The sequence below is a fragment of the Saccopteryx bilineata genome, chromosome 1 (assembly GCF_036850765.1).
Source record: "Saccopteryx bilineata isolate mSacBil1 chromosome 1, mSacBil1_pri_phased_curated, whole genome shotgun sequence".
Taxonomy (NCBI): Eukaryota; Metazoa; Chordata; class Mammalia; order Chiroptera; family Emballonuridae; genus Saccopteryx; species Saccopteryx bilineata.
The window spans coordinates 187,083,570-187,107,522 of record NC_089490.1 but is presented as its reverse complement, the minus strand read 5'-3'; the positions used below and the strand labels follow the sequence as shown (position 1 = coordinate 187,107,522).

General features: G+C 43.9%; 1 protein-coding gene across 5 annotated transcripts in view; it reads right to left on the bottom strand.

Annotated features, from left to right (window-relative positions):
- ZNF827 (zinc finger protein 827) overlaps positions 1 to 22,175 on the bottom strand; it is a 164,056-nt gene extending 141,881 nt beyond the window's left edge. For all 5 annotated transcript variants that reach the window (XM_066232476.1, XM_066232486.1, XM_066232504.1 and 2 more), the window contains exon 1: positions 21,570 to 22,175. In XM_066232476.1, the coding sequence (XP_066088573.1) occupies positions 21,570 to 21,612 (43 nt within the window). In that variant the 5' untranslated portion in view covers positions 21,613 to 22,175. The remainder of the gene's footprint in view (positions 1 to 21,569) is intronic.
- Between the last annotated feature and the right edge of the window lie 1,778 nt (positions 22,176 to 23,953).

The following is a 23,953-nucleotide window of genomic DNA, read 5'->3' as shown; positions in this document are numbered from 1 at the left end:
AAATTTACCATGGTAACCATGGCGTTATCAGAAAAATTGTCTGCAAAGGCTGATAAATCGGTCAATTATCTGCTTCCCTGACTTTTATTTTCTCTTGTATAAATGTTTTCATCCCACTATTACCAATACCTGTTATAAGATGAGCGATAAATTACCAAGCTACTGAAATCACCAGGAAATACTTAATAGATCAAAAAAGAACTTAACTAAAAAAAAATAAATAAAAGGCCCTAATAACATAATAATGCATTCTGTAGTCTAAGAAAAGCACTCAATATAGAGAGATAAATGGTTACTTGTTGAAATCTGAGTTTATGCATAAAATGAGACATTCCTTCCCGGGCACATTTACCAAGCACTGACATCATGCACCTTGTAGTGAGACACTTCATGGGCATCATCATTCTGCCTGCCAAAGGAAAATCTCACACAGTGAGTCCTTTATTTAGTAAAAATATGTGGATACTCAGAAAGAAAAGTGCCATGGGGGAAGAAGAGATTTATCAAGGAAAGGAGAAGAAATTGCCTTCTATTTAGTGATGAAATACATGTAAAGCAAAAGTGGCGGAGGCAGCAGCTCCCAACCGCCCATATTGTGAATCTTTTTGGGTTATGTACAAGAATCTGTGACACCGAAGGACACCGATTACTAGGACAACCTTAATTCAGAGTTAACTTCAAACACCGATTTAGGCCAACAATTTTAACCTTTACTCTGACCAGGCTTCATGCCAGGGGCTGCCACCAAGTGGTCGAATGTATTCCTAGTGGTTGTCTCTCTCCAAGGGCCAGGATACACTGAAATCTAGCTCTGTTTTCTAGTGGACTGTCATCAAGAGCAACGCTCCAGAGGAGGAACTGTTCTAATTCCCAACAAAGCTCATTGTTTCGTTGTTTCTGGAAATGCATGAGCAGTAAGGGTGAGAGGAGAGAATTCGCTCTATTGCTGCTTTGGATGCAGGTCCAACCTTAACGTAAATGCCAAAAAAAGAAAAGAAAAATCCCTCTGCCATCACATATGTATGGCCCCAAAGTGACCACAGCCACTTCCTGGGAGTGATTTCTTACATTATTCATACATCCCTTCCTCTTTTTCTTAACCTTGGGGGGGGGGGTGTCTATAAACGCCCTGATTCTGTATTTGAATAAGCACACCACTTCCTTTGCATCTTACAGAACTGTCAACTAGCTTATCCTCCACCAAAAACTTGTGCTGGGAAAGGAGAATGATGATGTTTTGGGCGATTTAAAGAAGGTCATTTGAAAGATACAAGTTTGAAAAGCTTTTTGATACAAATACGCTCAATTTATCAGGCTTCGTTGTAAACCTACGTGTTTTGAAGTTCCTTGGAGAAAGCCAAATTCTTTTGGAACTTCCATGGTACTAGCAGCAGAAGTGAACCTTGGAAAGCAGGGCCGGCAGCCTTTTTCTATGACCGGCCAAACAGTAAATATTTTAGGCTTTGTGGGGCACATAGCGTCTCTGTCCCGTATTCTTTGTTCTTTTGTTGTTTGGTTTTTTGTTTCTTTTTTTTCCCTAAGCAACTTTTGCAAAATGTAAAAACCATTCCTAGCTCAAGGGGCTACACAAAAAGGTCAGAGTTTGTGGACCCCTCCTCTAAGGAATGGGCACTTTTCCTTTGTAATAAAAGCGGAATGCTACTTTAAAACAGTATTGAAACTTCTGATACAGGGCAGGAAGTTTCATCACCCCCTTCTTAATCCAGCAACTTGTATGAGTCACTAAGCAACTGTGTGGCTGTTTCTTCACCTATACAATGAAGGGTTAGAGCAGAACAGTGACTTATAAACCATACCTCAAGGAGCCCTAGAGCTCCGGGGAAAGGCGTGGCTCATAGATCCATCCCTACCTCCCACCTTAGCACACACCTCACCTGCACAGCAGGTTTGATCTTGTCTACATATTGGAGCTCTCCATAAAGGCAGGGCTTTTATTTTAGTTTTAACTTTGAAAAACACTGCATTAGATGATTGCAGATATATCCTCCTGGTGCTAATCCTCTATGAATCCAGTATTAGATTATTGATCCCTTTTGCAATCACTTTATTGCCAAGTGTCAGGGAAATAGGAGATGATTTAAAGCTATATATTGAAATATTTAAAGGAGGAGAAACAAAAGTAAGAGAGATGTTTTTCTCTTTTCTTTTTTTTTTACAGAGGCAGAGATAGACAGGGACAGACAGACAGGAACAGAGAGAGATGAGAAGCATCAATCATCAGTTTCTCGTTGCGCATTGCGACTTCTTAGTTGTTCATTGATTGCTTTCTCACATGTGCCTTGACCGTGGGCCTTCAGCAGACCGAGTAACCCCTTGCTGGAGCCAGCGACCTTGGGTCCAAGCTGGCGAGCTCTTGGCTCAAGCCAGATGAGCCCGCGCGCGACCTCGGAGACGAGAGATGTTTTTCTAAGGGGCCATTTAGATGTGTGGAAATCTACCAGGTACCTCTATCAGAGGGTTCCCAAGCCCCACCCCTGCTAATGACAGTTCATTCTTACATCTCTCTGGTTAGAACCTTCGGGAAAGCAATGGAAGCAGCCCTAAACTGAGACTCACACATCCAGGTTCTAGTCTGATTTTGGAACTTACCAACTATGTAACTCCTGATGTTTATTTAACAAAAACCGGAGAGCCTGCTAAATATTAACCCACAGACTGGGTGTTGGAAATACAGTGATGAACGAGACAGATGTTCCCCTATTACCCGGATCCCTCATCCATAAAATAGCGTCAGGTCGTAACACCTGCCCTTTCTCCCATCCACAGGTGGCCCTGCAGTGATGGTGAAACATTTATAATCTCCAAAGCACAGACCACATAAACTAGAAGACCACAGATTCTTCTCCTTTTAAGTACATTAAATATTATATATGCAACTTCAAAAACTTACCAACTTGATAAAATAAAACCACAAGCTTTGGCACCAGACACTCGCACCCGAACCCTCCCGATAGACCCACCTGACATCTCCATGCCCATTCTCTCATTTATCAAATAAGATTCTGATACCTGCAATTTCACAGGGCAGTTGTGAAGGCAAGATCAGAATTATATGTAAGCAAAGCACCTCCCACAGAGTTAGCACTCAGTAGATAGATTCCCTCTTCCTCCCGCCCAGGCACCTAGAAATCTCAGATGAAAGAATACTTTAAGTAGTAAGGCTTACCTCAAAATTGTTGTTATTGCTACCCAGCTCTATATCATAATCACCTCAACCAAAGAGGACAGGAAACTTCTAGTTGTTATGACCATGGAATCCAGATGTGGAATATGCCCAGTCATCAGGAAAATCTTACGGTCTTGGCACAGTTTGAGGACAGAGAAAGAGCAACAGCCAATGGCCGAGGGGGAGACTTTACAGTCTGGATTGTGCCACAGACTTCCAACCACAAGAGTTCTCCCCTGCATTTAGACTGTGGTATCCCCCTGTGGTAGAGGCCACGGCCTCTGCTCTTCTCGGCAAGTCTTGTCCAGAGGCATATGACTTTCTCCCGTCATCTCTTGGCCTCATCCAAACAAATGTCTGTGGCACTGCTCAAAACCCCTCCCCAACCCTCCCCAACCCTCCCTGGTTGTACAAGTTAGGCAAACCACTTTCTCATTTCTGACAGAGGCAGTCAGCGGGAGATGCTCTCCAAAGTCCTTTCTACCCCTGAACTCTTTGATTCTGTGACCTATTTTTAACTTCATTCATTCATTCATTCAACAGTGTTTATCTGGAATACCCCGTCTTTGATTCTGTGACCCATTCTTAATTTCATTCATTCATTTTTTTCAACGATGTTTACAGAACAGCTTCCGTCTCTTTGATTTTGTGATCTGTTCTTAACTTCTCCTTTCATTAATAAACAAGATTTACTGACCACCTATTATACACCAGGTACTGTTATGTGCAAGAAAGTACAAAAGTGAATATGACATAGTCTACACCCTTAAGAAGTTTATAGTCACTAAGGACACAGATGAATGAGGAACTATAATGTGGCATGGGAGGTGTTATTCCCTCCCCCCATGGGAATCAGGGGAGGAGATGGCTAAAGTTGCCCAGGAAGTGGGATAATGGTAGGTGAGGAAGGGAAGTGGGAAGGCTTCTAGGAGAACTGAGTGTTGAAGAATAAGTAGAAGGTTATCAGGCAAATCAGATAGGCTAACTACATCCCAGAAACAGGAAAAAGAATATGTGGAAGGAAAGAGATATAGGCATGGTGGTTTGCAAAACAGATAATTCCATATGAATGAAATAAGGAATGTGTAGGAGGGTGGAAGATGGGATCAGATGATGGAGTATCTTCTATGCTTTACTAAGAATAGCAAACTTTATCCTTTTAGGGAATGCTTAAAAGATCCTAACTAAGGATTATCTGGATTACATGAGTGTTTTACAAAGTCTACTGTGAAGACTGGATTACAGAGGTTGGGTGGAGGGAAGGAAGGGGTGACACTGAGGCAAAAGTTAAAAAAGATCTCAATTCTTTTTTATTTGAATTTTTTAAAATTTTATTGGGGTGACACTGGTTAACATAATTATACAGGTTTCGAGTGCTCGGTTTCACAACACATCTCAGTGCACCCTGTTGTGCAGGAGGTGCCACGTCCTCACCCATCACCACTTATCAGCCCTCTGCCCTCCGCCCCGCCCCCAGCTGCAATCTCCACACTGTTGTCTGTGTCCATGAGGTGTTTTTCTTTGTTTTGTTTTTTGTCCTTTTTTGCGGTATCCTTCCACCACCCTCACCCAACCACCGCGACCAACAGCTGTCAACCTGCTCTCAATTCTTACGGGTGAAAATAAGAGCATAAACTGAAGCGGTGTTAGGAGGTAGGCACAGTGAATTCTAGAGATATTCTAGAAGTATAAAAAAACAAATTTGGTGATCAGTTTGATGTGGGAGAAAGGGAAGAGGATGACACCCAGGATTATACCCAGGTTTCTGTCTTGGTTGAGTGGGTTAACGGTTACTGAGAAAAGCAGGAAACTGAGAAAGAACACAGAGGACCAAGGATACTCTTGGTCCCCCAGGCCTGAAAACTGTAAACATCTCTTACATGAACTTTCCAAAATAAATCATGCTAGACCAGGGGTACCCACTGGGGCGCCCCCTCTCTAACAAGAATACTAGGAGAAACATGGTGTATCTTCATAGACCAACAATGTTATGCCCGAATTTGTGGAGAAGAAAAGTAATTTGACTGATGAGTTTATTTTAAAACATTACTTGTGTTTTAAAACAGACAGATATAGAATAAAATGCATATTTTTGTACTAATTTACAGACAGAAAAGGGGACTTCAAAGAGTCTTCAAAGAAACCTCACAGAAGCTGAGAACCCTGATGAGGTTAAGGGTTTCCTGTCTGCAGAGTTTTCTCGGCCTTTTGGGTTCTTTGGTGAAGAGAGTCACAAAGTGCTGCATTATATCATTATCAAGTAAAACTGAAGAAACACAGACATACAGACTTGGTATTTCCATCCCTATGCAGACACGGTGGAGTGGTGTTGGTTCTCAAAGTGTGGTCTGTGGACCCCTAGGGTCTGCAGGAAGTCTCAAGATCAAAACATATTAACAGTAAGATGTTTTTTGCCCTTTTCACTCTGTTGACATTTGCACTGAAGATGCAAAAGCAGCGGTGGGGAAAATGCTGACACCTCAGCTCAAATCAAGGTGGGTGCACCAAATCGTACCAGCAGTCATTGTGTTCTTCACCACCACCTGCACACACAAACACACACACACACGACAGACAGAATAACCTGGCCAGTTTCACCTAACAATGGCTTTGAGAAAGCAGCACTAAGAATTATGAATTTTATTAAAGACTGACCCTTGACCAAACATCTTTTCAATATTATGTGATGTAAGGAAATGTATACACAAAGCACTTCTCCCATTATTGAAGTATGAGGGTTGTCTCAAGTCAAAGCACATGTGCACTGGAGTTGGGAGCTGACCAAGCCCCTTTGTTCACAAAACGTCACTTTTAATTGAAAGAATAACTGATAAACAATGGCCATTCAAATTTGGGTATTTGGCAGACTATTCCTTGGAAGTAAATGAAGGCTGAAACCTTACTTAAGGAAAAACTGACAATATTTGCAGCCAATGACAGAATTCAAGCCTTCAAACATGAATTAAATTTTTAGAAACCCATATCCTGCACTGTGATCTTGACGGCTTCCCCATACAGACTTTTCAAACAAGATCAGTGTTGACGTTAATAAATTTTACATTGTTTAATGAAATCTGTCAACATTTGGTAGATCTACACAACTCAGTGAACCAATATATTTCAAATGACCAGTGTTTGATGTTACATGCATGATGATCCATGCAAAGTCAAGATAGAGCTGTAGGGTTTAATGGAACAGAATATACAAAGTTACTGAAATGGTTTCATATTTCACATTACAACTAACCTATATGAAGCTACCTCTTTTCTGAGTCTTGGTACAGCAGCATAGTATCAAAGAATATCCATAATTATCGGGAAAAGCTATTACGTATCTGTGTGAAGCCTATTTTATTCATATATGCTCTCCAAAACAAGTTGCAATTGATCGAATACAGCTGCAGAGATGAGACTCTGGTGGTCTTCTAGTAAGCCAGACATGAAAGAAATACGCAAAAATACAAAATAATGCCACTCTTCTCACTAAATGTTTTTTGAAAAAGGTTTTTTTTAAAACAAAGTATGCTATTTATAGTTAACATACAATGGTTTATAGTAATTATTTGAACAATAAAATATTTAATTTCTTAGTTATAATCTTTAATATGATATAGATAGATAGGTATGATGCATACACACAAAAGCACTTTGAAGTCCTCAGTAACTTCTGGGAGGTCCTAAGACCAAGATGTTTAAGGATGAGTGTTAGAGAAATTTACCCTCAGGCAACAGTGATATGTATTTCCTTAGTCACAGCAACACTGATCTTTTTTTTTTAAATAACAGTTTTATTGGGTTTTGTTTGTTTTTACAGAGACAGAGAGAGAGTCAGAGAGATAGATAGATAGGGACAGACAGACAGGAACGGAGAGAGATGAGAAGCATCAATCATCAGTTTTTTGTTGCAACACCTTAGTTGTTCATTGATTGCTTTCTCATATGTGCCTTGACTGCGGGCCTTCAGCAGACCAAGTACCCCTTGCTCGAGCCAGCGACCTTGGGTCCAAGCTGGTGAGCTTTGCTCAAACCAGATGAGCCTGCACTCAAGCTGGCGACCTCGGGGTCTCAAACCTGGGTCCTTCGAATCCCAGTTTGATGCTCTATCCACTGCGCCACCGCCCGGTCAGGAAGCAGCACTGTTCTTAACAGCAAAAAGTGGAAACAAAGGACACATCCAGTGTGGCGCAGATCTATAGCACACTACTGGAGAGCAGGGAAAACGAATGCACCGGAGCTACGTGCACCAACATGGTAACCCGCACATAGATAACAGTCCAGTGAAAAGCCAAGGTGCAGAATGCGTGCTGTATGCCACCTATTTTTTATAAATCTCAAGGACAAGCAAAACTAAATATGATAAAGCTATTGAGTAAAAGCAAGGGAAACAATAAACAGAAAATGTAAGAAAACGGCAACAGGTTGCAGAAGAGGACAGGAGGAGTTTGTGGTGGAATTTGTTAGACTGGGCGGTACAGTTTACAGATGTTCGTTTTAACATTACGCTTCATTATATATTTATAACTGTTAGACATATTACTATTATTATTATATTTTGTAAATAGCACATACTGTACAACCTTCAAAAGGAGGCGCTGCATCAGAGCTCTTCTTGCTGAAGAAAACCAAAGGGGCGGGGAAGGAGCAAAATGAGTGCAACGCAAGGCCTGCCCTGGCGGAGGGTCTGCAGCACGGGGCCCAGAGAAGAGCATTGCTGGAGGTCTCCTCCACGAACACCGTCAGAGGCTGCATCCACTGTCGTCCATCCGGTTTGGGTTTCTAACCGCCCTCCCTAGTTAAAAATGCCATTTTGCCCTGCATCCTCTATCTCCATTTTTATCACAGTGAAAGAAACTTTTCACAGTTGATTTTGTGTTTTATCCAAACCACTAAATTCAACAATCATGATCTCGTATTACCTGGGCCAGCTCCTACCTCCTACCCTTACATCACTGGTAAGACTTTTCTGGTTTCATGAAGTTTCTTCTCCTACAGTCTCCTGCATACTTTTGGTGTATTCCAACCTCTTCTGACTAATGCCATTCTTCTGTTTGGAATGTTCTCCCTCCCTTCTCAAGATCTATACCCACTACTTCCTTGGGGATGCTTTAAGTATCACTCCTCTCTAAGAGTCTTATCTTACTCCGAGTTACCTCGAAAATTTACACATCTAATTCCTACTATATTATTGTCTCACACTTGTTAGCATATTGGGTTGTATTTATCCTGTGTTTGTTGTGTGTCAACACTTGAAAGAACAGTCACCAGAGACAGCATTCTAGCTATACAACTTCTGTGAGCCAGGTAAATGTTCAAAACTTTTTCTTAATGAATAGTACCAAGTAAAGCTACAACTCTCAGAGGATCAAGACCTCACTGCTTTAACGTGACACCATGTGTTGATGTCACACCCTTATTCTCAAATGGCTTTCACAGTTCATTTTATTGAACTATGTTTTCCCCTGCTGTAGGAACATATTTCCCATTTTATAAAAAATAAAAACAAAAACAAAAAAGCAACATTTGCTTTATAGAATTCTCTGTCATAATATTAAACGACTTTGGAATTCAAACATTTCTCCTTCCCATCCCATCCCTCATTACTTGAAGTTCTTAGAAAATCACACTTGGTGGGCAGCTGAACCAGCTTCTTAGCAAACACAATATCTTCTGTTTCATTTGGGGGAAGTTTTATTAATTCAACAGGCCCTTGACTTAAGAAATCAAAGTTACCTTTCCTGTAACTTCTACTGTATTAGTCCTAGTCTCTGTTTTCTGTTCAGCTTTCATAAAAATCTATAAGAATGCTTTTCAAGCCAAATTTTAATCATTTGTTTCCATCTCTTTTTCTACCCACCTGTTTCTGAGCTCCTTGAGAAGAGGGACTATGCTCTGTTTAGCTCTACAGCTTCCTAGTGCCTGGCACAGAAACATTCAGTTACTGATGTGTGAATGAATCAATGAATCAATGAATGAATCACTGAATCAGTCAAGTACCAGTTATCAGGCACAGCTGAGAATTTAGGATGAATGACAATTCAGAGTAAGTTTACTCCTTTTTTCACTTGATAGAACTTCATATATATGAACTTAGTTACCATGCATGGGTTTTTTTTCCCCCACTCTCACTCAAATGAAGCACTCTCAAATTGCCTTAGAAATTAATTCCTCATATGATGATCTCAAGAACTCACAACATTCTAGTTGCCTCCCTTCTGGTAAGTACTTTATCAATTTCCCCCTTTAAATCAGGACACCCAATTTGGAATTCACTATTACACATGTGATCATTTAGTCAGTTTACAAGACCAATGTCACCATGCTTGTTCTGAAGTCAGCAATTGATTAAATCAACTTAGCCAACTCTGCTAAAAGGCACGCACTCTTCAAATGAAAGCTGAATTTTAAATGTTGCTTGACGATGGATAGTGGTTATCTCTGTGGTATTACCCATTTTACTTTAAACATTCCTACACAGCTTTTATTATTTATGCTACCTAACCAGTTACTACTTTTGTCATTAGAAGCTGATATAGATTTTTTTAAAATAAATTAATAAACAGAATTAGCCTGACCAGGCAGTGGCACAGTGGATAGAACGTCGGACTGAGATGCGGAGGACCCAAGTTCAAAACCCTGAGGTCGCCAGCTTGAGCACGGGCTCATCTGGTTTGAGCAAGGCTCACTAGCTTGAGCTCAAGGTCACTCAGTGTGCTGTGGTCCCCAGGTCAAGGCATATATGAGAAAGCAATCAGTGAACAACTCAGATGCCGCAATGAAGAACTGATGCTTCTCATCTCTCTCCCTTCCTGTCTGTCTGTCCCAATATGTCCCTCTCTCTGTCTCTGTCATAAGAAAAAAACAACGCCAGAATTAATATCTATGATTTCTATGGTTTCAGCTTTATGGAGTATACTTAACTCATATTTTAAATACTTATAATTTATTTATTTTTTTAAAATTGAGAGCAGGAGAGGCAGAGAGACAGACTCTCACATGGCCCCCACTGGCTCTGCCCATCTGGGGCGTTGCTCTGTTATTCCCCAAATGAGCTACTTTTAGTGCCTGAGGCAGAGGCCAGGAAGCCATTGTCAGCACCTGCAACCAACTCAGTTGAATCAATCTAGCCATGGCTGCAGGAAGTGGAGAGAGAGAGGCAGAGGGAGAGAAACAGAGGGGGTGGGTGGAGAAGCATATGGATGCTTCTCCTGTGTGCCCCGACCGAGAATGGAACCCGGGACATCCACATGCCAGGCCAGTGCTCTAATACTGAGCCATCTGGCCAGGGCCTACTTGAATTTATTTCTTTTCTTTTGTATATATTTCCTCACCTATCAACAAATATTTGAGTAGCCACTGGAATGTATACAGCACTTCTAACTATGGTCATGTAGTCTAGCCAACCCAAACCTTACTTCTAGATTATGAAATTTCTCTCCTCCTATAAATGTCAGAAAGCAGCTCCCTACAAGTTGACATTTCTCTTTCTTAAGGTCAGATTAAAACCCATAAAGTCACTATTTGAGGTCTGCTTTTCCCTCGAAGGGAGAACTCATAACGCACATTTCAGGAATATTTCCTAAGGCATAGGGTGTCCCATACTTTGTTTCCTCTCAAATACAACTGTGTTTCATGACCAAGAGACGACTGTTGGGTTAACAAGTAGAGCCAAACAAACACAGATTAGAAAACAACTCATAATTCTAGGCCATTACACAAAGGCGGTGCTCTCCATATGGAGCACATAATTCAGACCCCAGACAGCGCCATTGCCTTCTATTACCCTCTGCTTAGTCTAAAGTCAAAATCAGTCTTTGAGAAAGAAATATTCTTAGACACAAACTTTCATGAATCACGGAGCACTGTGCTCCATCAGCACCTAAGGCAGGGGTCCCCAAACTTTTTATACAGGGGGCCAGTTCACTGTCCCTCAGATCGTTGGAGGGCCAGACTATAAAAAAAAAACTATGAACAAATCCCTATGCACACTGCACATATTTTATAATATTTAAAATAAAGAACAAGTAAATTTAAATCAACAAACTGACCAGTATTTCAATGGGAACTATGGGCCTGCTTTTGGCTAATGAGATGGTCAATGTGCTCCTCTCACTGACCACCAGTGAAAGAGGTGCCCCTTCCGGAAGTGTAACAGGGGCCAGATAAATGGCCTCTGGGGGCCGCATGCAGCCCGCGGGCCGTAGTTTGGGGACCCCTGACCTAAGGGGTCCCTCTGAGGTGGAGAGTCTCCGAAAGGAGGTGCAGATGCTGAAGGCATGTCCTTCAGGCTGTGGGACCCCACGAAGATTTCACAGGCATCAGAGATGTAATGGGCCTCAAGGGACCGGCAGATGGTCCAGCCAGACCTTGACAGTGCTGACACTGGTGACTGCGTGCCACTTTCTTTCTCTCCGTGCCTCAGTTTTCAGTTCTCTCCAATTGATTGGAGGAGCCCTTCCCTGGCTGCCTCACAGAAAAATTTTTAGTGAAAATGCTTTGTGAACAATCAAACATAATATAAACACAAATCGTGGTTAATAGACTATTATTCATTTTACAAGATGGTCCTACATAAGCACAGAGAGGTTAAGTGACTTGCCCAAGATCACAAAGCTAATGAAGCTAACCCCGGTGTTCGTGGGTGAGGAGGACAGGCAAGACCAGAGGCTGTGTCTCGTGCCTGGTACGGGCCCTTCCCTGAGCCTCTGGTTTACAGCCTGGAGGGCCTGACATCAATTTCTCCGGCCCGTGGGGTATTTTTAGGATTTTCAAAGTCTAACAAATTACTATCAATAAGCTGCCCATTTTGGCTGAAATGGCATCAGCCCATTGTGGGTGGTCTGGGAGTCCTCAACCCGGACTATCCATTAGATTCACCCAAGGAGCTTTTTAAAGAATGCTTATGTCCAGGATCCACTCTGGGCCAATTAAATTAAATCTTTGGGGGTGTCTGTATTTTTATTTATTTTTCTATGATTTGTTTCATATTGTATTGCCTCCAATGCTTCAAACTATAGGAAATCTTTGGTAAAAATAGAGATAATTTTCACAATAACTTCACATAAAGCATTGCACAACAAAGTGTTAGCATTTTTTAAATCTCCCAAGCGATTCTAATATGCAGTCAGGGTTGAGAACCTCTGGGTTGGCTGATGGTGATCAGAAAACTGACAGGAAGCAACAGTTATCTGTGATTAATGACACAGTGCCACTAAAGCAATCTTAGTGAGATCCTTAGTTGAAATGGGTTCACACCATTTATTGTACGTGTACTAGGTGCCAGACACAAGTCTAAATATAAATATCTGTCAAGATGAACTCAATTCCCACACAAGTTACAATGTTTCCCCATTTTACAGGTAAGAAAAAGGCCAACAACTGCAGTTAATTGACAAAGGTGGCCGCTAAAATGGGGCATAACCGGGCTGTAACTCACGCACCTGAATCCCCTCTATTGCCTCCTGATACTGCCTCAGAATGTGCTTTACAACGCCTTCGCCTCCTCGGCGGCAGATTAAAAGGCCACAGAATACTGGGGAATGTAGAACAGCTTCTACTCCAAATACCCGCAGAGGCCGGAAGACAGACGAGGGAGGCGGGCAGGTGTCCGCGCAGACGGCTGCGTGGCGGCGGAGCAGTAGGAACTGTGACAGACTGGGGAGCACATGCCTGGGAAAGGGAGACAGCCGCCACCGAGGACAGCAGATTGCTGCCATGTGGGGAGGTGGGCCCAGTGCTGCTGGCTCTTCCAAGTTTTCAAAAGAAGCTAAAATTTTTTATTTTTATGTGAAACTGCCCATTTCCAAATGTCTCAAATTTTTCAACATACTGTGTGGGGCAAAATACATCAATAGGCCAGTAGCTTGTGACCACTGACTGCTATCTCTCTCTCTCTCTCTCTCTCTCTCTCACACACACACACACACACACACACACGCACACACACACACACACACCTCTCAATCCTTCATTTACAATTTATTTACTGTATTCTCTTGGATTGGTTTTCTACAATTAAAAATCTTTTTTTTTCTTTCATGCAAAATTTCAACTATTATCTATATAACATATGGAAAAACCACTATAAATTTCCCATGGGTAATTTTGATCAGTGGACTGACTTGAATAAATGAATAAACATTTATTAAATGTGTATTCTCTCATTTGAATCTCACTATAAGTCTGTGAGCATGGATTTACTATTCTCACTTTCCAGGAAAACCCTGTCATAAGTCAGACGACTATTATACAATTTAGGTACAATTTGGGACAAATCACAAACACAGAGGAACACCTTTCCATAATAAAAGTCTAACGTACTACTGCTGGCCTATGAAACAAGTTTTAGTCAAGCCCCATTATAATAGCCTTATAAAAGAATTTTCCCATATCATGTTATGCCTCATCGTTTGAATTAAATATATGGAAAATTAAAAGACAGAAATCACTAAAATGTTCTGTGTCAGAAATGCCTATAGTCTAATCATAATCTAAGCGAATGGAAACTGATTTCATACACTTAATAACAGCTAATTCTTGCTAAGCTCTTTTTTTGTTTGTTTTGTTATGGAGTTTTTTTTGTTTGTTCGTTTTGTTTGAGCTCGTTCATTATAGCAGGCACTACTAATTGGGCATGGTTTGTGTATGTGTGTGCGTGTGTGTGTAATATTGGTATTAATATATGTATTTAATTAATCCTTACACTCCCCCTCTAGTACAGGAACTATTATGACTATTGAAAGATGAGGAGAGCGGAGGACAGGGAAGTTAAACAATTTGTCCAAGGTCGCACTGCTAGTCAGTGGGACCCACAGAGCCTGGCTCTGGAGTCTGCCCGCACCACCACTATACCACGAACTTAAAAAAATTGTGTGCATCTCAGATTTTACTGAAGTCAGACCATCAATAGTAGACATAGTGAATAGAGGGCCAAGTCACACAATACTTCCCCTCTCTTGTTGCAAAACAACTAAGGCTTCTTAAACTGCACCACCAGACCACCTCGGACACTAGCACTGCATAACTGGAGGAGAATCTATTCCCTCCACAAGGATAGTTGCTTTGTTTCCAAAACTCAGGTAAGCGACGTGCCGCTGATAACGGACAAGTCCATCTGAGATCACAGCTCTCTCTCCCCCTTGTCTTTATTCCTTCACACCACCCGTCTAATGGGTTCTAACCACTCTTCTGAACCATGTAGAAATTACCAGAAACAGAGGCAGGCTTTTTTGTAGGGTCAGCTTTTTCAGGCCCAAGCCTGAGAGAAGGTACATGTATTTTCCTCCTTGCTGGCCGATAACACTTGGCTGAATTGGATCTTTCTTAAAAAACAGAAGCAGAGTGCCTAAGCCTTAGTCACATAAGAACTCTAGAAACAGAACTTCAGTGGCGGAGCTTGTTTTTTCATACGAAGGGAGTGGACGGCTGGGCACAATATCCTTTTTAGGCACACAGAGTCTGCTGCATTTAACATAATCCTGGGTCAGTTTGTGAAAGGCAGAGTTGCTAAAGGCCACATGTTGCTCTCACACTGTGGGTGTGTATCACTGTACATTTCATCAAATTAGCTACAGTGCAGCCTCTGTGTGTGTGTGTCTGTGTGTACACGCAAGGAAGCTGACTTTTATAAAATAAACAGCAATACGCACCCATGCAGCCTAAGATTAGTATCCAGCCAGGGTCTGATTTTAATTTATGAAACCACCTTGTAACTACAGCAATTCTATCCCAAGGTAGGTCCTTGGGGAATGATAAGAGTCATCTGCGAGGCCCCAGCTTCAGCACCTAGTCAGATGCTATTCTCTAATATCATAAAAATGTAATTTCCAGACAGAGGATGGAAATACAAAACTGGCTCCTAAACAGAAGGGGGAAGGCAGCTAGAAACCTCAGCCTAAAAAGTGAGGTCTGTGCTTTGCACATTAGTTTCTTATGAAACTTGACAAAAGACACGACAGCAACCACGAACCATAAAGTATTTGTACACTTGGCCCTTGATAGTGTGAGTTACTGAACTACACTTAGCAAAGGAGGAAATAGGAAAGAAGACATCAGAACAGGACCCAGCCCCTTCATTTCCAATCTATTATCTCTAAAACATGAATCGAGAGTAGCCTAACTGAGCCAGGAGAGTCATGAAATCTCATGAGAAAAGAAGCCCCCATATATCCTTACCATACCTAAGCCTGATCTGGATTTCTTTCTAAGAGAAAACTCAATCTATTCTTTCATCACAAAGCCCATGGTCTTGTAAAACCTTATGCTAGAAAGCCTCTAACGCCCCCAAAAGTCCTATTTTGTAAGTCACACTCTCATTATCTTGTTCTGCAATCAGTCTGATTAAATTATAAAAAATGACTAATCCATCGCTCAGAATGGAGAGAGCAGCTCCAGCCTGTTGTCTGTTTTTCTGTCCCCCTCTCCTAATGCACCACAGCACAGATTTTAAAAGAACGGAGGAGGGACGAGGCAACTTCAGCAGGAAGGGCTGAGAGATGTGCTGAATTACCCTGCCCTCGGGAATTCGCTGCCCTGTCCTAAGCATTCGTGGATGCATTACTACTGCCCAGTCACAAAAGCCAAGGGGGCTCTGGACACCATGGTCACTTGGGCTCCACCATCATTTCTTTCACACCTTGTCATCTATGAGTCCACAGACACCACTTTGCATATAAATGACCACAGTCAGGTGACACTGGATAAATTTTTCTCTTTGGTGAAGCCAAACTCATTCAGACAGGATCCGAACCCAAACTACTGGAATTAGTAAACAAAGTAGTTTAGCAATGCAGCCGGACACCCTACATTTCTAATCCAATCATTCCTATGAGACCATCTGGACATTAATAAGACTCCTTGTATTTTAAACCAACTTTTGACCCCAGAAGAAGCTTGGCCTGGTGAGTCCACCAACACAACACGATCCCTTGGGTGTTTGCACTGCCTTTGTCCATCTAGTTTTATAAGCCTCGAAAGACAGAGATTTTCCACACCTCTCTTGGAACTCTCCTAATAGAGGCCGTTCAAAGACTCTAAAACTCCAAATGCACAGCGCGCTCTAACCCTGGCCGAAAGCTGTCCAGTTTCTATTTCTCCAGCATGATTTATTAACACTTTGTGCAGGAGGCTTGTCAACGCACAGCAGCCGTGTCATCCCCAGGGTGAGATGGCAGCATGTAGATAAATTAAAAATCAATTTTTTTATTAGAACTATTTGAAGCATTAGAAGAAATGTGATTTTGAGCTATCTTTCTTATTTTAACAGGAAAGCTCAGTGGACCCTACTTACTGTATTAGGAATATATGGATTTCTTTTTAGGAGAACAAATAGCCATTATTGCCCAGTATCAACCTAGCTGCTATGAGGTACCTCAGAATCATTAGCTCTGGCTGACAGGAGCAGTGAAATATTTTACCACTTCAGACTCAGAAATTTTCCCTGTGGCTCCTGTTGTAGTCAGGAGGTAAGGCCTCGACACCGAAAGAATAAGGATTAAGGAGAGAAAAGAGTTAAGTTTTCTACCTCTCTCTTTCGGCAGACAGGTAAAGACACCTAAAAATATAAAAATAAGTGATCTGGTTGCTCACCAGTCATTCTGCTTCCCAATTTTACTAGAAAGCAAGAGAGAAGTTTTTTAAGTTTTGTTAAGAAAGAGCACAATAATCTGTTCTGGTCTTGACACACAACTGAGTAAACAGTAACAGTACTAGATTAACAAAACAACTGTTTTATTAACTTCTATTCTGTGCACTCCCTGGAGACCAGGCATCAGGCTGATTTCCAATGATGAATATAATAGGATCTAAACTAATGAGGAAAACTTAGAAGTGCGGATAGCACGATTGGAAAACGGATTTATAGACGCAATAAACACAGGAGAAAACCCTCCGTAACCCTTTCCCCCTTCAGTTTGTGGTCCCCAATGTAATAACATTGGTCAAGCACTGAGCCCCAGACCTGGCCAACAGTCACAGACAGTATCCATTTCCCTCTCTTCCTCTTTCTTAAGCTGACATTTTTAAGCTATGCTGTTTGGGATTCTGCAACAGCTAAGCTCATGGTATAGCTCCAAGGATCTCTAGGATCGTTCTGGATATGGTATTGGACCTTGTTAATGGAAAGAACTTTTGTAAAAAGAGCCATCAAGAGCAGCAGAGTCATAGTTAAATCCTACAATAATGATTGCTCTAGGCCAAGAAATACAGGCTTTTTAAAGCCACTTTTAAAAAATAATTTAGGTTTAACAATACTTGTTAGGGATCACCTCCAAAAACTGGTATAGAACATCTTTTTTATTTGTAGCTGGTAGGATCACCATTCAAGTCTACAGGACACAACATTTTTTTTCTACGTATGCACAAGGCACATAGACCACACACACACACACACACACACACACACACACACACACACACTTCAGACACCCTGGAGGAAATGACTGTGTTGAATTTTAAATCAGAAATCTAACGCTTAGGTTAGTAGTGTCAGGTTAAAGGCTCGCCCATCCCCAAAGCTAATTCAGTTCTGAACAGTCCCATGGGTGTCTAGTTGAACAGAAGGAGCTAGGAAACCTTAGCAGGCTGAAGCCCAGCCTGGGGAATTGCTGGGACTCTGTGCCAGGGGCTGAGGCTCACCCCAGACTTGGTATCAGATAATACCAAGTGCTAGTCTGGATTTCCAGGAGTAATCTACTGGAGGGTGGAACTTCCAGGTTCCCTGGTGTCTGTGCTGTAGAGTGGGAGGACAGTGGCCTTTGTTACAGGCACACTGCCAGGCTGGTGTGGATTTAGTAACAGAGAAATAGATTCAACACAGAGAAAGAGTCTACCAGTAGCAATTGTTTTATAAGAGTTGGAGGGACAAGGCAGGGGACCCAAGAAAAAGTGGAAAGCATCCCCGGTTTTCTATAGATGCAGTTCTCACAAGTTTCCTTTTTTTGTATTCTAACCTGAGCTTCTCAAATGTGTGTTTATAGGTTCTCTGGATTCTTAAAACCTTCTGTCAACAGTGGCTGTTAACCACTTTTGTATTTCCTCAGAGGGGCTCTTGGGTTTCAAAAGCAATTCTCCCCACCCTCCAAACTTCAGCCACCCGCCAAATTACCCACATCCCTCCTTTTAGGGTCAAATTTTCAATCTTCCTCTAGATAACTTCTCAAAATCTTGGGATGACTTCTATCAGGGCAACTTTAATCCCCAGACTAACTGAATTTTAACTTTACTACAAAACAATTCTCCAGGGAAAGAAAAATTCTTCCACACATAAACAAACAAACAATAAAGAATTTAGCATTGAAACTGGGTCTGAAAACTACAGTTAATTTCTACATTAAATACTATAACACTAATTTTTACCAAAGTCAGTATTTGATACACCTCCACACACTGCAAATTTTCTTCAAGACTCCCTCAGCACTTAGCAAGCCTTGGGTTATCGTATGAATTGCAAAGTACACCATTTACCCAGAAATTGCTTAGTCCCAATGCAAATTGCTTATAAAACATGTGTAAACCATGCCTCGAACAGGCTGCACGCATCCACAAAAATCCACTCAACGCAAAGGTAAGTGGAAAAGCTTCTCAAATTAGGCTCCCCTTTAAAAACTGGAGCGACATTTACAGTGTTTCCAAAGGCAATTGCTTCTTACTTTAGTAAAAGTGGCTTTATGTGACTAGCAGAGAGAGTTGATTTTTTTTAAGTGAGTGCCTAACAGTATTCAATTAGAGAACAGGGTGGGAGAGCCCACTCTCGTAATCTAACTTAATCACCAGGTCCACCAAGCACACGAACTAAAATGGAGCCTGAATTTCCTCTCAGACGGAAAGGGTAGTCGCAGGAGGTCAGGGTCAAGGTCACCAGCAGGGCAGGCTGCAGCTGCCCGACAGCGCTGCACACAACGGAGAGAAGGCGGTCCATCTCCGTCACAGCCGAAACTGATAAATCCTTTCTCCTCTCCTACCCTCCCTTTAACCCCGCCAACATTTTTTTTTGTTGTTGTTAAGCAGGGAAAGACGAGAAGAAAGGAAAAATGACCAAATAACCTCACCGCCCTGGTTTTTCGCACACAAGCTCATCAGCTCCCAAAGTTGCCATCTAAGGGCAAGTTCGCAGAGAACACTGAAGCCCATTTTGTCCGAGCAGGGCAAGCCTCCCCCCGACCCCGCCGGGAGTCCTGCCTCCTCTCCCTCCCCGCACACACCCCCGAAAAGAGCTGGGAACTGTGGTCGGCCGGCCATGTGCACGCACACTCTGCCACCAACTGCTGCGAGTTTTCTGTGAATCGCAGCGCGGCGCCTCCCAACTCGCCCTCCCCGACTCCGCCGCCTTCTCTTTCCTCGCACAAAATTTCCCTTACACACGCAGCCGCCTGCGAGTGATTTTATGTGCATATATATTACATATGTGATATTATCCTCAGAACCTCTAGCGGGCAGGCGAAGAAAGGACTGCACAGGGGCATTTTTTTTTTTTTTTTTTTTTTTTTAAGGAAGGGGAAAAAAGCACAACCCAAGCTCTGTGCGTCGACTCCTGCGTACCGGGAAGGGAAAAGAAAGAGGAATGTTTGCGGAGAGGGCTGCCTGCGAATGCCCTTGCTCGTCACTTTGGCTGCGGCCCGGGTGACACGGAGCCGCGGGGGCGCCCAGCCCGAGCCTCACGCGCCCCCTGCCCGTCCCCCGGGCAGGCACCGCCACGGGTATTTCGCGAGGGGGAGATCGATCGCGCTGCCTGTCTGCAGCGGAAACGCACACGCTCACACACAACCCGAGCCTGAGACACCATAACCTTAACCCTTCCCCCACCCTCCGTGAACTTCAGGTGACCGACCACGTCGGCCTGACACCCGGGCGGGCGGGCGCTCCGGCTCCGCTCCCGCCCCCAGCCCGGGTTTTGCAGGATCGGGCTCCGAGCAGCGCGAAACAGCAGGGAGAGGGGAGCGGTGTGGGGAGAGAGAAGAGAAATTGACCCTCCGTCTCCCCCGACCCCTCCCTCCGGCGCCTCGGGCGTCCCCTCCTCTCCGTCACCCCGCCCCACGCCTGCTCCCCTGCCCCCTCCTCCCTGCATTCAAGGAGCCGGGCGGCCCCGGGGGATATTTTTAGTCTCTTCTTTCTCCTTCACTTTTAGCTTTAGCAGCATCTCAGAACACTCTAAGCCGAGAAAGATGGGGTGGGGGGCGGCGGCTGGAGAGAGTGGGGGAAAAGTTAGGAGGCTCGCAAAGAAAAGCCGGAGGGAGGGCGGAGAGGGACCGGGGGTGCGGGTGGAGGAGGGGAAGGGGACCGGGCCATGCCGGCGGGTGTGAGTCTCCAGTTGGTGTGTGTGGCTGCAGCCGGGGAGGGCTGTGATGCACTTTAGTCCTGGACTCTGCTCAGCTCGCCAGGAAGGGGGGTCTGAGCGCCCGAGTCCCGCCCGGCTCCGTCTGCTCCGACTGACCCCACATTTTATTGCGGCCAGGAGCCCTGCTCCTCCCCTCCCCTCCGCTCTGCAGGGACCTCGCGCGCCGCGAGCTGCCCTGCCTCCTGCCTCCGCCTCGGCGCAGCTCCCGCACCCCACATCCGCCCGCCGCTACCCGGCCTCGCCCCCCGCCCGGCCGCCCCGCGCCCCGGCGCCGTGGGACCGGCCGCCCCGCGGCGCGTGTGCACCGTGTGTTTGTGTGCGGTGCCCCCACACCCTCCCTAGCCGCTCCCGCCTCGCCCGCCCCCGACTCCCCTCCTCCGCCGCCGCCTCCTCCTCCACCTCCGCCTCCTGCTCCTGCCCCAGCCGCTGGGGCCGCTGCCGCGGGCGGCTCAGGGCCGACCAACCCCGGCGCAACCTTTAGCCGGAGACGGACCTCTCCTTGGATCCAGTACCCGGCGGGTGGCCGCTCGCCCTCGCCCCGACACCCCCCAAACGCCATGTCACGGCTCCCGGCCATCCGCGCGCCCCGACCCCCGCACCCTCAGGCACTGGGATCCATAAGGATTTTTTTTTAAAGATTCCAACCTCTCCCACCTCCTTCCCAACCCCCGATTTAAAAAAAAAAAAAAAAAAAACCCGGCATCCACACTACTCCCCCTCCTCCCTCCTTTTGCCCCCTCCCCCCAGCAACCCGGAGTGAGGAGCGGGAGGGGGAAAGAAAGGGGAAAACGCTCGATCTTAAGGGAAAAAAGAGGGGGGCTGAGAGAAAGAAAGAAAAAGAGAGAGAGAATAGAAAGGGCACGGGGCTGATCATCACCAACATGGCTGCCTCAGCATAGACCTAAACGAGGAGTAACCCGGGCTGTGTCTTTGTCAGTTTCACCTCTGTAACCCTAAACTAATGCAGAAAACAACGGAGGAGGCTGCGGAGGGGAAAGAGGAGAGGGAGGGCGAGAAAATGGCACGAGAGGAGGTGGAGAAGGGATGACTTACGTGAGGGAAGGCGCTTGGGCTGCTCCTGCTTCCTCCTGGGCATTTTCCCCCTTTTCTCACATTCTCCTCCTTGGTTAATGTGAGATCAAATAAACCCCCGTGGGGGCAGAGAGGCAGACACTGGCAGGAGCGGGGAGGTAGTTGGGGGGCGGGCGGGCGGGCGGGCAGGGGGAAACCCCTTCTCTCCGGTGTGTACAATGGGTTGAAGCTTGTTTCCTGGAGCCAGAAGAGGGGTTTTCTTCTTTTCTTTCCTTTCTTTTTTTTCCCCTTTTTTTAAAAAAATTTTTTGGTCGTGCACCTGGCTTGTCCCCCGAGCGTAATATTCTTCAATGGAAACGGATCTAATAGGTGTGAGTGTGTGTGTGTCCTATGCTCGCGTGTGTGATGGGAGGTATAAATAAATGAGCGCCGGTGCGGCGGTGTCTATGGCCGCGCTCTGTGTTCCGAGCCCCTAACACTAATGTCGGGATCAAAGGGCAGCGGCGGCGGCAGCACAGCTCACAGCTCGCTCTCTTGCTCTCTCTCTCTCTCTTGCTCGCTCGCTCTCTCTCCTCTCTTGCTCTCTCTCTCTCTCTCTCTGTCACACACTCACACGCACACACACACACACACACACACACGGAGGCACAGACTGAGGGAAAGAGCGAGAGCTACACACACACACACACACACACACACACACACACACACACACACACACAGAGCAAAGAGGAAGGTGCCCTAAGGCTCCCAGGGCGGACTGAGCCAGGGATTTGCAGCCGCTCAGCGTGGAAAGAATGGGGGGCGCGTGCGGGGGTGGGATGGAGATCTTCTCATTTATCCCGCTATTCGTCTGGTGGTGGTGGTGGGGGAGTTTGTCCCACTCTTGAAACAACGATTACTTCATTCTTTTTACTGATTTTTTTTTCAAAAGGAAATAAATTTGCCTCTTAACTTTCTTTTGTTTATTAAACTTCAGTTTCTTCTGTATGAAATTCTTCAGGGTGTCGTCCCTCAAGGAAGGACTTCTTACCCTATCACCTTAAGCGTGTGGAGGTCACAATCTCCCACACCAACTCTTTCAAAGACATTCCAATAAAAATAATTATTTTTTTAAAAAAATTTAAAAGATAACATATGGTGAAATCTATAAGTAGGTAGATGAACTAAGTGCCCAGTTTTGGAGTATCCAAGTAGAGATAAAACTGAAAAATGCTGCCTTAATGAAAACTACTGCTTCTTGACAAAGGGGGAAAAATAAGATTAGGTCACCCCTGATGGTTGATTTAACTGCTACATGATACTCCTACAGTACACACAGCAATCTTGACTTCTGAAATGTACTTTTTTACTTTTCCCTGTTATAATTCAGGTATATGAACCTTACGCTGAAGCAATTCCAGTTTGCATTATGAGCCTAATACAGCAGTTTTCATTAACTGATACATACTTTCATTACTTTACAAATCACACATCTTTCTTCAAAGAGAGACATAAAGGGGAAAAATAGAAAAGGACGGGTCTCACCAAGCACAAAAGGTACTTGGTGAAAGAGGACTGTTCTCTTTGTGACTCGGAGTCATTTGGATAAAAGTTCACTCAGAGGTTGTTAATTATTTAAACTCCAAAACCTGCTACTATAATTGAAGTAAAAATGGTTTGAAGAAGAGTTGTTTCATAAAACTCTCTTTGTAAGAGGAAACTTTGAACTTAAGCAGAATACATTATATGTCATGAGTCAAATGGAGCTAAGAAATAAAAAAGGTGCATTATTTAAGTACATCTTCCCTTTTCAGCTTTTTTTTTAAACTCTGACTCATCATCTTATTATGTTAAATATTTTCTTACCAATTTTAAAATAGACTTTTTCATCAAAGAAGGTGGAGGCATGGTGAAGATACAAAACATTAAAATGACACTTAGAAGCTTACATGGCTACCAATGCCTCTTTGAGATTCTGACTTAATTCTCACAACTCAAGTGGTGTTAATGACAGCCATGGGGGTTAAATCCCTATATACTCCTTCAAAAATAACAGCAAGGCTTTAATATCGCACACTTTCATTGGAGAAGCTTAGAGTGTTGTATCTCCCAGAAGATGTTTTTCATTGATAATCAAGTCTCAGGATGACATCCTCTGTGCCAACTCCCTTGAAAGATCTAGCTGCCCAATGACAAGTAATACCATCTGAAGCAGATTTTGAAACACCTACTCGAATTCAATCTAAAGCCAAACCAGAGAGCAGTCAACTTTAAAATGGAGCATCATCCTTAAACCAAACCTTCCTTTAAATGTTGGTTTAAGTAAACTGGGTAGTTAAGTTTCCCCATGTTACAACTTGGAAATTGTAACTATGTTTCAACTCAGCTCAAACTTAGTTTTGCCATGACTTTCACTATTGTCA